Raw genomic sequence first — 16,875 nt, forward strand, 5'->3', positions numbered from 1 at the left:
GCTGTGTCCCCGCGGGGCTGTGGGCAGCACGGGCACCAGGTGCAGGTGCCATCCCTCCAGCCCGTGGAAAAATCACTGGAGCAGCTTCACCTGCACGGCGAGACTGCCCTTCACCCCGCGGGTTGTTTGGCTCTGGGCAGGGGCAGAGCAGCTTTCCAGCCGAGTACAGCTGTGGAGCTGAGGAGATGTCCCTGTGCCCTTTGCTGCTCAGCTCATCTCCCGGCGCGTGGCTGTGGGGAGCCACGGGATGAGCCACGGGATGAGCCTTCGGCTGCTGTTAACACCTCTGGCACCTGTGCTAGGTCTTCGCAGACACACCAGCAGCTGAGAGCTTTCCAGCTCAGAAGGATGGAAAGGATGCAACCACAGTGAAACTTTGCTCTTTTGTCTCCCACAACGCAAAGGGGCTCGGTCACTGTACGTCTGTGTGCACCCACCTAACACAGGCAGGTTTCACTGTCTCTTTGCAGGTCTCACTATCTCTTTGCCCATACCCTTTCATCCCATAAGTGAGGGCAAAATATTTCCCTCACAGTGGTACAATGAATATTATTTTGCTACTATTTGTTGCAGCTGTCAAGCCGAACATGTACCAAGTCAAATACCCTTCCCCACAGGCTGGCTGTTCCATGTTTTGCCTTAACATCCTAATGATGTATTCGGAACAGGTTCTCTTCTGCAAGAGATTTCATGCTGCTGTGACTCCTTCAACTTCAATATGTATTATTGTGTCAGCAGTGTAGTGTATCAGAAGGGAAGTATATGACGCGTTCTACTCTAAGAGTGTGTCTGTGCAAAAAGTCAGTCTCATCAATTTCCACCCATTTTCTTGGCTGCTATAGTTTGAGAAAAGGCAGATACTTATTCTTTCCTAATTCTTGGTAATTTTTCCCTCACTAAGGTGGGCCTGGCTCTGGCAAAAGTAGCCAGTCTGAACAGTTAGCCAAGAAATACGGATTTACTCACCTGTCCACTGGTGACCTTCTCCAAAACGAGTTATCTTCATTATCAGAGAGAAGTAAATTGATCAAAGACATCATGGAATGCGGCGAACCTGTGCCTGACGTAAGCAACAGTTTTATTTGGGGTCCTAATGGTTAAACAAAGGGAGTGATAGGTAGTTGTCTAGAAGGGTGGAAATAAAATACTGCAGCTGATGATTCCCATTTCAGTAAAATGTGTCTCTAACCTGAGGGAAAGTTTCCTCATTGCCAAATGTGTGGCACTGGTTTCCTCTTTCAATGCCAGTATAACTTTACATTTCAGACTCACACAGACAATAAATTTGACATGAAATACAGTGAGACAGACGCAGTGCAAAATGTAAGTATACGCACAGGAAACAGAAACTTTATGTCCTTTTTATAGCTTTACATTTCAGATTCAGAGCTGGTCCTCCTGGCAGCTATTCTAAATTACAGTACTGGTGGCAGTTCCCTGCAGAGCTGGCTGACACCCCAGAGTAGCTGGATTGCAGCTTAATGGAGACTAGGAAGGTATAGGGTGTTGTTGTCAGCTGGACTTGACTTTTACATGGCAGATCCTCAGACCCAAATCTTGGTAGGTCTTCAGCAAGTGCAGCTAGATCATAGTGTGTGTTTGTTAATGAAAGATACTAGGAAGTGCTGCTCGGGGAAAGCTAAAAGCTGTGCTCAGGCTTGATTTTGATTGCTTTGCTCTTCAGTGTGTTTGGTCAGATGGGGTCACTTTCGATGTAATATAATTATATCAGTGACATAGCAAAATGCAATCAAGTTGGAAAATATTGCAGCAGTACTCCAGAGTTTCACAGTTATTAACATTCATTTTGAAGCTATGAAATATTCTCAGCTATCTAGAATGCACTGTGGGAACTCTTGGATGGCTTTGCAGCACCAAGTCTGTGTAGCATAGTTGGTCCTGAGAGAAGAAAAAGTAGGGTGCCCCTGCTACCTGCAGGACAAGAAAAACACCTGCATTCACAGGACCTGCTTTTAGCAAAACAAGGTTGTTCTCAAGGGTGCAGTCAGTGTAACAAAACAAAGGTTTCAATCTTTCTAATTAATTGACCAAGTAACTCCCTTTCTTTCCATTACAGGGTATTGTTTTAGAGCTTCTGAAGGAAGCCATGGTTTCCAAGCTAGGGGACACAAAAGGATTCCTGATCGATGGGTATCCCCAGGAGCTGAAGGACGCGGAAGAGTTTGAGAGCAAGGTGACCATGTGATTGTAAAGCCATCATAACTCCTATTAAGATACAACTGTACTTGTGTTGCAACTTGGGTCCCCATTTTCAGCTAGTTGCAATGGGGACGTGTAAGGAGCCAGTCCAGCAGTGCTGTGCTGCTGATCACTGAAACTCTGACACCCCACTCCAGCTTTTGCCCTCACCTACACAGACTCTGTATTATGAGGAGAAGTAATGGTTGATTTTACCCAAATTTAATGTAAATCAGGAACAATTCACATTTAGTGGAAAGCACCATTTTGGAGTCAGTTTTCTGATTCTAGTGGGTGGCACTATCCTTCTTATGAAAATCTCATCAGGCACTATTCGATGTAGGTTTGTGAAAGTATGTATCTTCACGGTTACTATTTCTTACCAGTAAGCTGGCTCTGCTAAAGCTTGCTGCTTCTTTGAAACAGCAAAACACAGATTTAATTTTTGTGATGAGTAACAGGTGGCATAGCCATAAAAAGAGCATTCTGCAAGTGACTGCGTGGCAGTTCAGAGAGTTATCGATTTCCTCAGTATGTGCTAAGACCTACTGAGAAGTCTCAGCCGTACATTTCTCAGTCTGCAGAAAATACTTTCTATAAGCCCTGTGAACCAATTTGCCAGGGTTTAGGAGAAAAGTGGTGAACTAGGGAAAATAGTTAAGTATATATTCCATCATATTACTCTCCACAAATGTCCTAAACAAGTTTGAAAGGTAATAAAACTTTAATGAATCACCTGTTTTCTCCCTGAACCATTGGCTGCTTTATTTAGTTGATTACCACAAAAGCCTAGAAAGATTTAGGCATCAGAAGATGAACAAAATAATGGGCAATGGGATTTGCTATGGAAGCCATTCATGGAAATGTTGATCTATTAGTTCCTTGACTAAAATGCTAAAAGACATTGGAGATTTCTTTCATTTTGTGTATAAGGAGGAAATATTTCAGCAGTGCTGCTTTTCTGGCAGGCATACGTGTCATGTCCTGTGGACACTGGTGTATGTTATGAAGAGAGATTTAGAGACTGGAGTGTCCTGGGCTCAGGCATTGCCAGGCAAACAAGTCTTGATGAATCCAATGCAAAAGCAGAGCCCCTTTCGGTTCCCGTGGACCCTGTAATAGCAAAAGCTCCTGTAGTCCTGAGCTGCCTTTGATATTTGGAGTAAAGTACAAGGACCTCAGGTGATAATTGTCAATGTGCTAAATCATCCCTGTTGTTCCATGTATCCACCTTGCTTTTCACAGGGTGAGCTTGACTGGCTGTGAGCCACTCAGTGAGACTGTGAAGTTTTTTCAAATGAGTCATTATGGAGATAATGCTTTGCAGTTCCTTCTAAAGGGTGATGTGAAGTTCTTCCTAAATGATAATTGAATGAAAAGAGATGCACACCAGGCTTTATTAATTAATGGCAGCAAAGTAGAGATGAATAATGCCACATATCTACATGATGTGTAAAAAGCATTATAATTGTTAACAAAGAGCTGTTCTATTTAGATGACATTGAGAATAGTTCTTATACTTCAGAGCTTGATAGCTTTGACTAATAGACAGAATGAGCTATGTAGAAACAGCTTATTCTCCAGCCAGTTTTGCCCAGTTCTTTTCTATGATACAATTGTACTTCTACCTAGCCATAATTCTAGAGGAGCACATGTCTCTGTTCCCTCCTTGGTATTTCTGCTAGGTGAGAAGTAGAAAACATTATTAAATTATAAGTTCCACATCACCAGGTGGAAAATAGTAAGACAGAGTAAAGACCCAATACATTAGACTTGTTTGGCTTCCTGCAGATGTCCCCACAGCATGTATTACTTAAGCTAAATTGTGTCAGGAAAATAATAATTATTTAAAAAACCCAACTAATAAAAAATGCTGTAATATCTGGTAAGGGCATTACTTTTACTTTTTGTAATTTTTAACTTGGAAGAATGACATTTCTACAATGTTTTGAATTCAATAGCAATATTGAAACTTTTAAGAAAATCATGTGCATTTTCTCAAAAGCAAATCAGACCCTGCCTATCCAGCAAGATACTGTTATCTGATCCTATCACTCCTTCATATCCGCATTGTAAGGTGATGGTATGACTATAACTGATGAAAGGAATCATTCCCTACTTACTGTACTGTGATTTAGAAGAGACAATGGAATTCCTCACGTGAGACTGGGAGGAAATAACTTCTCACCACCCTAGTCCAGTTACACAAAACTAATCCTAGTTCAATTATACAAAAAGGATATTTGTTCAAATCATCAATTAAGCTCACATCTTTTTTAACTTCTCTGCCTATGTCTCTTGCACTATTAAAACTGCCTTGTTGGCTTCTTTAATCCCCAAACCCAGTGCTGCTGCTGTCAATAGCATTAATGTTTTCTGAGCTGTGTGGAAAAAATGGCTAGATAAAAGCCTGTCATGGAACTGTTCAACATAATCCCTTGGCTTCAGCTGTCGTAGAAAGTCATTAAGGTAGTCGAAAGGTCAACACAATCCAGACATCCACAGTCAAATGCAGAAGTTTTGACATGAAATATTTACCTTTAGAATATTTTTTCCTTTCAGGGCTGTCAACAAATGTAACAATGGTATTTTCCATATATCAGTGATTTAGAGTTTCTTTGCTCTAGCTCTGGTAAAAATACAATGTTCTAATGGTCACTAGTGTGAAGAACAGTTGTCTTTTTTCAAGACTTCTCACTTTTTCCTAAAAGGTGTTCTCCAAATCCCTACTGGAAAGGGAAGGAATAAGAAAAAGAATGTCATTGAAGGATTAAATACATAACTGCATGGAAAAATTATCACATTGTTTTTCACTGATCCCTCTATTTCACTGATAGAGTGGAGTTTGTCCCTTTGGGCTCAGCCCAGAAGTTGTTGCTCAGGCAAAACCTTGTGTCAGAGTGTGCTGTGCCTGAGCAGGGTGCATGACAGAGTGCATTGCAAGATTTCTGCTAAATGACACACATATTTGTCAGTGTTTCAGGGAAAGAATGATGAGGAATTGTGTTTAGAACTTTTGGCTTTCTCCTTAAAATATTACCAAGAACATTTTGCTCTTTCTTGCCAGTTCTTTTTTACCCGTAAAGTACTGCAATATCTACGATCAAATGCAGAGAGAGACAATTATTTACTATCTTTGCCAAGGCCTAAGAATAAAAATAAATAAATCTCTATTTATTTTCTTTATAGGGAAGGACAGACTCTCCTTTACAACTAGTTTGGCACTAGCCAGACTGCATGAAACAGTGGGCTTCCTATAGAATTTGGAAATGACTTGCCAATTTGAAAATGCACATAAATATATCATATCCCTCCTTTATGCCATGAGTAGTAGTGATGTAGAGGTACAGTGCAAATAAGGACATAAAATACTGTGTAACATGAAGTAATTCACATTCCTGTGAATCTTTGGTGGTGCCCCTGAGCCTGTCTGTTGTTGCTCATTTCCATTTCAAGTGGGCACACTGTAGTTTGAACATTTCCTTCTATTGCATCTTGAAATTCTAACCTGTAGTTTAGCACTCCCTTTGCAGAGATTGAACTAAACAAAGGCTGGAAACATAACTGTGTCAAGTATTTCGTAAGTCCTTTACTGTTTGCATCAAGCTTCTGTCTATGACAATCCTCAGTCCAAGTAGCCAGAATTTGTCAGATCATGCTTCTCTATCTCTCTGTGTAGAGCCCAGTCAAGCACAGCCTTGATCCTGAATACTGGGACCTCTAGGTGCTGCTACAATGAGAGGTGTTTGTTAAAAAGCATAATTTCTGCAGAGACAAACACTATTTGCTAATAAATTCCTGGATGACTCTTTTGGTATAATCCAAAGAAAATCAGTTTCACCAGGCCAGTGGTTTGAATACTTACTGTTTTTCTTTGTCTCTAGATTGGGGAACCTAAACTCGTGTTCTGCCTGGACTGCTCTGCAGAAACCATGAGCAGTCGCCTGCTGATGAGACATCAGAGCACTCAGTGCCCGGGGAATGCCAGAAGGAATCGAAAGCTATTGCCAAGCATCAAAACCTCTGATTGAATACTATGAAAGCAAGACACAGTTATGCAAGGTAAATTGCTTGACCTTTTAAATTAAATATTGCTTTTTACTTCCATTATATGAGCAATATTCAGAAAACACTGACATGACACCATTTATGAACTGTTTCTGCACCTTCCTATAGTTCTCATTTTACACTTCCCTGAAAGCTATTGCCAAGCATCAAAACCTCTGATTGAATACTATGAAAGCAAGACACAGTTATGCAAGGTAAATTGCTTGACCTTTTAAATTAAATATTGCTTTTTACTTCCATTATATGAGCAATATTCAGAAAACACTGACATGACACCATTTATGAACTGTTTCTGCACCTTCCTATAGTTCTCATTTTACACTTCCCTGGTTTGTTTGCAACTTCTACAAACTTCTACTGAGTTCCACAGTACAGTGTGAAAGTGTAAAATCACAGATTTATCCTTAGTCTGAGAACACATCCTGAATCACTACCTCATCTGTATGGAAGCTCTTATTAATTATGGAAAGTTTTTCTCTAAGTATTAGGATTTGTTTCTCTATAAGGGCTTTCAGAATTAGGATGAAAGATCATGTTAATCTAAAGCCCTTTAGTTAAATTCACAAAATTGACAGTGTATATCCTGAAATAAACCAGACTTGCATACAAGATCTTTTGGCTGGAATAAATAACATAGTTATATTAATTTCAGAGAACTACCTCAGTTTACACCTGCTCAGGATGTGACACTTAAAGCATTCTTTTTATTCTTTAATCAATACTTTACAGCGAAGCAAGAAAAATTCCATCAGTGCACTTAACTGATATATATTCTGGCAACATGTAAACTCATTTACATGGGTTGGTTTTGGACTTTTTTCCTTTATTTCTCTGCTCTGTCATAGCAAACTGTCCCTTATGTTCAGCTACAGAAAGATCTAGTCCTACTGCTCTGTCTTGTCCTAAAAGGGAAAGAATCCAGTAATAGTTTCTGGAAATATGATAGGATCTTTTTTCTAGAGGCCGTAGAGAACATGCAAATCACATACCCCAAACTTTTCTCCTCTGCAAGGTTCCCAAAAGAGAAACATGCAGCTAATTTATGCACCCATATCCTGACGTGAGAACAGAGTAAATGATGTAGTGCTGAGAAAAACGATGCTCAAAAGGAAGAGTCCTCATTTGTGTCCTTTGCTAACCCCACAGTAAGTGCACATAAGGCAAAGTCTAGAGTGGAAGAAAAAAAGTTCCCATTAGTTTTCATCTTTAAGCTTAAGAACAATTGCCTGGTTTTACTTGTTTTTCCCTTGAGGAGCTGTCTTGCCAACATGGCGAGGATGTGTCGAATTAAGAATTCAGTACAATACACAATACAGCAACACAGCACAATGCAAAGGAAAACAGAGCTCTCTGTCTCAAGATCCTGTTCCAGTGAGTTGTGCCTACCACAGTGTCTCCCTTTTTGAAGCATCAGGAAAGTAACAGCCCCAAAGATAATGAAACTACACTAAATACTTTCACACAGATTTTGCATTCCTGGTCTGCCTTATTTCACTTGACGTGGACTTTGCTTGCCCTTTCTTAATACTTCTGCTGCAGGTTCCTGCTCCATCTCCTATGCCATGGCAAAATGTGGAGTCTTTTCTTGAGACTTGATAGCTCATTAGCTCCTTAAGGGACTTGCCTAGTCTGTGGCTCAGAACTGGATGTGCAATTTGTACTGTTATCATTAGTTTGTGGGGTAACTGACATTGTATGTGCGGATGTTATAAAGTACCTGTGCTTTGCTTGAACAGTGCCTACACTGTTTCCCTTACAAGGTCTGTACATTGTCTGAACTTTCTTCTGATGAATGTAGGTGTTCAACATCCATCCATCTTCTGGGTGGAGCCATTGGGTATGAAGGCTCTCTAAAATCAGCTTTATAAACATTATAATGGAAAATGTCCTTTTAAGGTTGAAAAACACATTCTGTTTTTCTCAAACACAGATACTCTATTACAATGTCTGTCTCATCCACTCTTTGCTAAACCGATAAAATACACATCTGCTATCAAATATGTGGTTCCACTATTGATTGAAGTGAGGAAATGCCCCATGTCAACCCTTATGATGTAGACAAGTACATGATCAGTTATTTATCAGCATCCAGAGAACACTGACAAAATACTCAGCAGTGGTAGGCTTTAAAATCAATCCTCCCAAGGCTGGCCTGGTCACCCTCAGCCAGCCTCGGGTACAGGGCTGCAGCCCTGCTGCTTGTGCAGGGAGGAGCAGAAGAAAATGTAGTTTTTGTACAAGAAACGTGTTAACATTTTATTGCTCATGGGTGAGAGAAGTGATTTTTTTTAATGAAGAGTTGTTGAACAGCTGTGGGAATCTATTTTAAAGTTTACTTTGCACCTACAGTGAAAGTGGAAAAGTAGGTCGAAGCACTTTTTCCACAAGGCAATTGACATCAGTACTACCCTGATCCAAATGTTCCTGGTCAGTTCTGCAGTAGACAGTGCTGGAATAAAAAAAATAAGCAAAATAAACCCCCAAAACTAAAACATTCTGGTTTGGAAATACACAAAATAATGTGAAGCTAAATAAGTTCTTTTCTGGAAGAAATTCTTCTTTAGGGCAATTTTCTAGTCCTGGATAAGTGAACTCACAGAGCTTAATCATACAGTCTGACTTGGTCAGCTCAAACTGTGCCTGGCACAGTGGTGTCCTTCCAGTGCCCAGTCCTGCTTTGAGCAAGAGGCTGGACTAGGTGACCCACTGAGGTTCTTTCCAACCTGTATTATTATCCTGTAAATGCATATCCTACAAACCTACACATCATATGGCTCAACAGTTTGAAGAATAAAGACAAATAAAAATAGTTAAGACTTGCTCAATGGCTGTTTTGAAACAAGAAGAACTAGATAATACAAACTGTGTAACTGTTAGCTATGTGGGAAATACAGAGAAGACAGACATTTAGGTTCACAGTTTTAAAACTGTTTTAGCAGTGGATATGTTTAAGCTGCATGTGTTGAAGAAAGCAGAGAGTCAAGGGGAAGTTTGCAATTCCCAGGACACAGAGTTAGTTTCTTATTTATAGCACAAGATTTTACAGATGGCCAAGCACTGACATTAGCAGCCACTGTGATGTTCTCTGAATGGTGAAAGAAAATTCAGGTGGAAAGCAGAAAAATGGTCAATAATAACTTCTGATCAAGTATATCAAATATAACTTCTGACTGCAATTATTTTTGTGCAGGCTAGGCTAAAATAGTCCTTACTTTTTGGTATTTCTAATATCATATACATACACAGAAGGCTGAGACTTTGCCTAGAGGCAGTCTAAGATGTTTAATATTTTTCTTACCCATTTTAATTATAACTCCACATGTTGTGGAGATGCTGCTGCCTCTATAATTCTGCTTACTGGAAGAACTGTGTGTGTGTTTCCTAATCCATTTCAGGCAGAGCCACCAAAGTTAATTTACAGGTGTTGATTTGAAGACTCCTTAAAATAAATTCTCATTTACATTCATGAAATTTTTTTTTTTTATAATCCATGGACCTTCATGTAACTACAGAGCGGAGGTTTGTGCACTCTTTTTCTCAGGCAAACACGGTGGGATGCAGTAGCTTCAGGGAAGTGATATTTTCCTGAAGGAGCTGTTTGGACATCCTGATCAGTCTGTGATCCCAGGATAAGCAATGGCCAAAGCATCTGAAGAGAAGCTGTTTACAAAAGAAAGACAAGGGTCTATAAGAACCTTTGGTTACTCCCTTCTGTAAAGTTATTCCTTCCCAGGTTTGGTTTTTCAACAGAGATGGATTAGGAGACACATACACAGCAGCTCTTCAGTGGAATGTCCCTTGAGATTGCAGCAATGCACTTTCTTAAGCGTTCAGAGGAGTGGATATTGAGATTTTAAGAGGAGTATTTTAGTTTTAATCCCACTAACTTCCATGAAGATTCAGCATTAACTTTTTCTAGCCAGCTTGTTGCAGTGTGTGACTAAGCACAACTGAATTCTAGGTGCAAGAGTGTTTAATTGTGTAAGCGATCACGTCTTGTAGGGCTTGACTGTAGCACCCAGCCCCTGTTTTTCCACAGAAAAGAAAATCAGAGACTTGTTTAACAAGAAAACAGGGTTGGCTCATTGGTATAATTTGATTTCTCCATTTTAAGTGTATTTAGGGCTGGACAAAGTTTTCCACAGATTGGAAACAGCACATGACAACAGTGGTGCATATTTATCTTGTCCTACCCAGTCGAAAGGTTTTCAGTCCTGAAATAGCCTGATTAAACATGCAAATGCAAAATTCTATCCTGGGCATAAGGCCAGCAAAAGGTCTGGTGTGGGAATTAGGTGTTGGATGAGCACTCAGCACAGGAGGAACTGGTCTGTCACGCCACATCAAGGGGCTCGAGACTGCAGCATCAAATGAACTTTCTTACTCTGGGTATTGGAACAGGCATTAAGGCATGGTTGGATGGAGCCTCATAAACACAGTGGAGACAGAAACGCTCAAGTCTGACCTAGCTTCCTCTGCATTCATTAGGAATTCTGTCCTTGCTTTACTTGCACAGAAGAGACAGAGGTACACGGTTGTAACAGCATCCCCACTTTAATCCTTGAGAATGTTATGACCTTCTCTAAACCTAGAGTTACTGTGCACAGGTGTATTCATAACTAACTAATACAATACTAGGAACTGGAACATTTTTCTGTTCAGTGATCTCTGAACAACAACAGTGGCCTGACAAAAGATCAGGACTCTGTTTGAAATTTACCTTTGGCCAAGATTACCTGTCAGTGTTTCTGCTCAGCAGTGCAGGCATGAAGCATGCACAAAGGGTGGAGACTGCGGGTGCAGATGAAACAACTGTGACCTCGACAGGAATAAACAACAGGGATCCTTCCAGCCACCCTGCTGAGATGGGGAACTGTGAGGTAGCTCACAGGAATGTGTTTGCAAGGGAAGATGAACTGACTGAAGATGAAGGGCAAAGGATCACAGTGTCCTCTGCTCACTTTTTTGCTAAGGCATTAAGTTCCTAAATTGTTTCTGGAAAGTAAAGTAGTTGTGAATAATAAGTTAGAAATTTTTCAATTAATTTTTTTAAAAATCATGTTTGGATGATTTAGTTTAATATTGCATAGTTTTTTTCATAGTCAGAGAACATCCACCTGCTGCTAAGGACAGCAAGTGGCTGCTTTTCAGTGAAGACCTTGCCCTGGAAATGCAGGGGCTGAAAGCACTGCTCACACAAGCCCTGGTTACAAGGCACCTGAGTCTGTGGGAATCAGATGTTTCAGAGTATTGAAAGGAAATGCACTATGGTAGCTGTAGTAAACAGGTAGTTACTGTTGTTTTCAAATTTCAAATTTCTCAGTGATTTCCAAGGCAGCTGGACAGAAAATTGCATCTGAAAATTTAGTAGACTCCTACTTGTGTTTCGACATGGCTAAATGTCAAATACATGAATATGTGGCCCTCTGTCAACTGAGAAGAAAGGGAGGGGAAAAAAGTGATTGTTTTTAATATCTGACTCATCCTTTAAAGCTTTTGTCAAGTGACAGTACGTGGGAGGGTAATAAGTAACAGAGAAGAGCAGTGCATTGGTAGTCAGGCAAGACAACACTGATCCTACCGAGCTAATGTAAGACACCTGGTAGGTGTCTTAAATACAAGTTCCCTATTCAAAGTCATCTGAGGTAAGAGGGCATAAGTATAACACATTAGCTAAGCACTCCAGAGCAGTGGATTAAGGGTGTCCAAAAACTTTCACTATTTCAGATCACATCCTATGAAAGCTTAGCCTACAAAGTTCAACAAAAGTGCATTTTCTGTGGTTTTTTTAAAATTAATTTTCCCACAGTGTTGTTCTACTGTTTCTTTGTAAAATCAGCCGAAGTCACATTTTCCATAACCATTATGAAGGAACACAGAACCATCCACCCCCTCACAGCCTTCCACTTGTCAGCCTTCTCATGCTGACCCTGTTATAAGTGTGTCTGGGGAGGGGCAAATGTGTACTTCTCCCTTTTGGGAAGGGGTAATCAATGGGAATACTGAGAGCAGGTACAGGATCTATTTCCATGTTTTGAAAGGTTGTCAGGGCCCCATTAACCCTGGTAGGTAAGTAGGTGGGGAACAAAGGAACAAGTGTTTCTATGTCATCCCCTTGGTGGTTTGTGGCCCATTAGATAAGACCAGTATAGAAAGATACATCAGAAACCTGAGCAGGGGATTATAGATAAAACACAGCTGAAAACTCATGCCTAATACGAATAGGTCTCAGGGCAGCATGTTTTCACTAGATTTCCAGACAGCTTGATCCTTTCCTCTGAGAACCAGGTACTGCACAGTCTCAGAGAGGTTTTCTAACACTCTTTTTAACAACAAAGACATAAATGTTAGTGACAATACAGCTGAACTTGACTGACCTTCACAGCAGGAAGAACTAGTGAGTTTATTCCAGAGTCTCAGTCTGTCCTCAGCCATCCTCTCCACAGACAGTCAGGTTTTTCTCAGTGGCAGTGTATGCTTAGGGTTCTAAATTCCAAACCTACAACAAATGGAGATTTATTGACAGAAAACTTAATTGGCTAATTTTAATGACAAAAGGAGGAACACTGTACCTTGGAGATGGTTACTCCAGTCATTTTTCATGAATTCCAGAGTCTCAGTCTGTCCTCAGCCATCCTCTCCACAGACAGTCAGGTTTTTCTCAGTGGCAGTGTATGCTTAGGGTTCTAAATTCCAAACCTACAACAAATGGAGATTTATTGACAGAAAACTTAATTGGCTAATTTTAATGACAAAAGGAGGAACACTGTACCTTGGAGATGGTTACTCCAGTCATTTTTCATGAGCTCATTAAATTTCTCTGTATTTGAAGTTACCCAAAGCCATAGCTGCATTTCAAATCTGGAAGCACTATGGAAAGCTGTATATGGATCTTGCTTTTATGAGAAGCCTGGCATCAATAACCTTGAAAACAGTCCTAATTTATGAGGTTTCTTATATTCTGAGAAAGATATATACACAGTTTTCTCTCTGGAGCTGCAGTGTCATTGAATTACTGGAGTACTAGATGTGAATTATTGTCACATTAAGTTAGTTCTGTGCCATGGTGTTAAGTTAGTTTTATGAATTGGACCTTTGTTATTTAGGAGGCCAACATGGGAAGCACTGGGGCTGTCAGTAGTCATGCTCAGCCATATCTCACTGTGACTGTTAGGAGGTCAGTGTTCAGCCTGTCATGAAGGGTGGCAATTTCCATGCTTACAAAACTAATTCTTCATTACAACTGCCTAGATCTAGACACCATAGTAGGTGTCTTGGCAGGTGAGACAGGCAAAACAAGCTGTGTAATAGCAGCTGAGATAGGTTTGATTGTACCTGGAGAAGGAAGGCATTTGGACCAGAATGGTTCACCATTCCCTTTTTTTCTACTAGTAAAGTACCTCTCTAAATCCTCTGTCTCTATGGCATAGAAAGCTTCTGACAGACATGCAGCTCTTGTTGGAAAACTGACCGTTCTAAGGCACCACCTGCTGCTTCATGAGCTATTCCAGCACATGTTATGCTTCAGCATTACATAAAGCAGCAGCAGCAGCAAATGCCAGCAGGACAGAGAGCAAGCCAGGCAGAGCTGTGCTGCTGGAAACTGCCAGGAGGGCAGAGGGGAGTTCGCTCAGACTGTAAGAGTTTTTGCAGTGAGTCCAAGGGGACTGGACCCAGCCAGTCATACTCCTTAGAGGCTGTGCTGGTCATGCACTGCTGGAACTGTTACGCGTGGTGGAGACTCGTGAGATGTGCCAGCACTGCCGACAGTGCAACAGGGACCAAACTCTGCAGCATCTGCAGATGCCACCAAGACTGAAACCACAGAGTGTGAATGCAGTCCCTTGCTGGATCTCTGCAAGGAGCAGCTGCTGACTCCCACACAGGACTCAGCACCGAGGGACTTAAATGTATATGGAGTGCACTCAGATGATACAGGAGCTGGCTGCAAGCCAGCACCATATCTGAGCAGAATTTCTTGGCCTATTTAAAAAATACATTTTATGAGTTTGAAACTGCTTTTATTCTACAGAACAAAGAGGTGGCAGGAAGTATGATGGTAAGGAATAGCCCCTCCAAACACTACAATTGTCTGGCATCCGTGTCAGCCCCTTGGAGATAAAAATACAGCACATAGTTCAGAAAGAGAACCTTTAGCAAAGTTGTCCATTTAATGTTGTGCAAACTCTGTGGCGTGCATGCACGGAAGACTAGATAGGGAGAAGCAGAAAGGTAACTTGCTTTTGAGGTGAGACTGAAGGTCTCAGCAGGCATTTTAGGAACAGAATAATCAGCAGATTCTTCTGCATGGTGTATGTAGCCAGTGTGAAAGCTGCTTCTGTTACTCTCCTTCATCAAGTGGTGACCTGGGTGACACTCACTGCATGGGATGGACATGAAACTCATCACTCAGAACAGCTCTGGGCTACCTTGTGTTTTCCAGGGAACACACGGGAAGTGTTACTGGCAGCAAACATCATTCCTCTTTGCTAAAATGCAGCTCTCTTTTCTTCTGCACAGGAAAGTAAATTGGTCTTGTTTTTGTAAAATCCAGTCATGAAAAATGACTTGAACAGAAAACAGAATCTTTGGGGTTTTGAAGAAAAGAGTTTCTTCAATGAAAGTGAGAGCTCTTACCACAAAAGCAGCACTGCTATAAAAGATGCATTACCCAAAGGACATCATAAAATCAGGACCAGTTCACCAAGCTTGCAAATAGAAATGCACAGAAACACACAGACTTGCTATGTTACTGTGCTGATACCACAGAGAGCTGTGCTGCCCTTCAGAAGGACCTTGACAGGCTGGAGTGATGGGCAGAGAACTGTCTGAAATTCAACAAGGGGAAATGCAGGGTCCTGCACTGGGGGAGGAATAACTCCATACCCCAGTACAGGTTGGGCTCTGAGCTGTGGGACAGCAGGTCTGTGGAGAAGGACCTGGGGGTCCAACAAGCTGTCTGTGAGCCAGCAGTGTGTCCTTGTGCCCAAGGGTGGCCTGGGGTGCATTAAGAAGAGAGTTGCCAGCAAGTCGAGGGAGGTGATCCTGCCCCTCTGCTTAGCTCTAGTGAGGCCACATCTGGAGTGCTGTGTCCAGTTCTGGGCTTCATGGTACAAGAGAGACATGGAGCTCTTGAAGCAGGTCCAGCAGAGGACTAACAAATCATGCAGGAGGTCACACACGGGCACAGATTGCCCAGAGAGGTGGTGGGTTCTCCCTCACCGGAGATACCCGAGAACTGTTGGACACAATCCTGTGCCATGTGCTCCAGGATGCCCTGCTGAAGCAGAGGTTGGGCCCACTGTGATCTCTTCCAATCTGACCAAGTCCATGATACTACTAATTTGAAAGTCTTTAGGTCAGTCTGACTGATGACAAAAAACAAATTAACAAGTCAGTGCTATTCATCTGACTAACAATATGATATCTAAGTTATTCTATCAGGTTTCTTTTGGAGAGTATCAAATGGTAAAATAGTTTCAAAACATCTTTGGAAACTCTTCTGTGTATCAAAGGTGCAATTTTACTTTAAAATGTAAGTAATTAAGAGCTTAAGCTCCTTCACTTGATGAATGTACTTTGCTACAGACAATGAAGTTTACAGAATGTTCTCACATAAATCTGTGGAAGCAAAGTGAGTAATTTGGTTCATGGAAGCTGCTCCTCTACATCAGAATTCTTGCAACATGAAACAGAACAAGTTTCATTTTATCTTGGACCATTTTTTTGTGCCAGTGTTTAGATTCTGAGATAATTCTTTGTAATTTAATCAAAATTAATGTGTTTTTTTTCCTGCTTCACAGGTTGATGCAGAAGGAACACAGGAGGATGTTTTTCTGGAAATCTGCAAGGCAGTTGACTCTTTTCTGAAAAAGGAAGAGGCAGCATTTTCTTTTTCCACAGAAACACAGTAATGGTGTGTACACAGCCTCACCTCACGTGCACCTGACATCTAACTGCAATGCTGGTCGAAGCAATACCGCTTTCTTGAGAGGTATCTGGAGTTTGTGCATGTGGTATGTTATTCTAGATGAAACCTCTATTCTCTGTTCTGACAGTACACTCAATAGAAAGTGGTGTATGCTAACCCTGCTCTAAGAACTGCATTTTGTTTCTCGGGTGTTTGCTCTGCAAGGGTTAACAGAGCAAGGTGAACAGCAGCTCTGGTTTGTAGTTCATGACTGCATACATTGGGTCAGAAACCAGAGAGTGCCTGGCCAGCAGTGAGCTCTCCAACCACACCACTCACTGCTCAGCACACTGATCTTAATATTGCTGCATACAAGTTTCCCATTAGTTAATATTTTCTTTTAATTAACAGTATTGATTTTTGTGGTGTCACTTAGCTTGTTCTTGGGCTTTAGTGACTAAAACCTGTTCTCTGTCACATGCAGCTGCAAGACAGCTGGAATTAGCCGAGCTAGATGTTAAACTTTTCACACATCCCCAGAACACTATTGCAACAAGGAGAAAAACTAACTGAAGGTGAAGATACAGGTGAATATTGTGGAAGTCTGTCAAATCCATTATTGTGGAGCAGATACCATTTTTGAGAGTCTTGTCTTCTGCTGGGAATTGTAGGATTTTGTAAGTGACTTCCCAGTGTTG

The 16,875-nt window shown here is 41.2% G+C and overlaps 1 protein-coding gene across 1 annotated transcript; it reads left to right on the forward strand.

Annotated features, from left to right (window-relative positions):
• Window positions 1-901: 901 nt before the first annotated feature.
• Window positions 902-16,181, forward strand: LOC103812042 (adenylate kinase isoenzyme 5-like; the record flags this gene model as incomplete). The annotated part of the gene is given in 5 exon segments (XM_009085048.1): window positions 902-1,065; window positions 2,078-2,194; window positions 6,084-6,169; window positions 6,171-6,261; window positions 16,071-16,181. Coding segments are annotated over 5 exon segments (569 nt in total), but the record flags the coding sequence as incomplete, so codon positions are not given.
• Window positions 16,182-16,875: the final 694 nt, after the last annotated feature.

The sequence above is a fragment of the Acanthisitta chloris genome, unplaced genomic scaffold, assembly GCF_000695815.1.
Source record: "Acanthisitta chloris isolate BGI_N310 unplaced genomic scaffold, ASM69581v1 scaffold33631, whole genome shotgun sequence".
NCBI classification, from domain to species: domain Eukaryota; kingdom Metazoa; phylum Chordata; class Aves; order Passeriformes; family Acanthisittidae; genus Acanthisitta; species Acanthisitta chloris.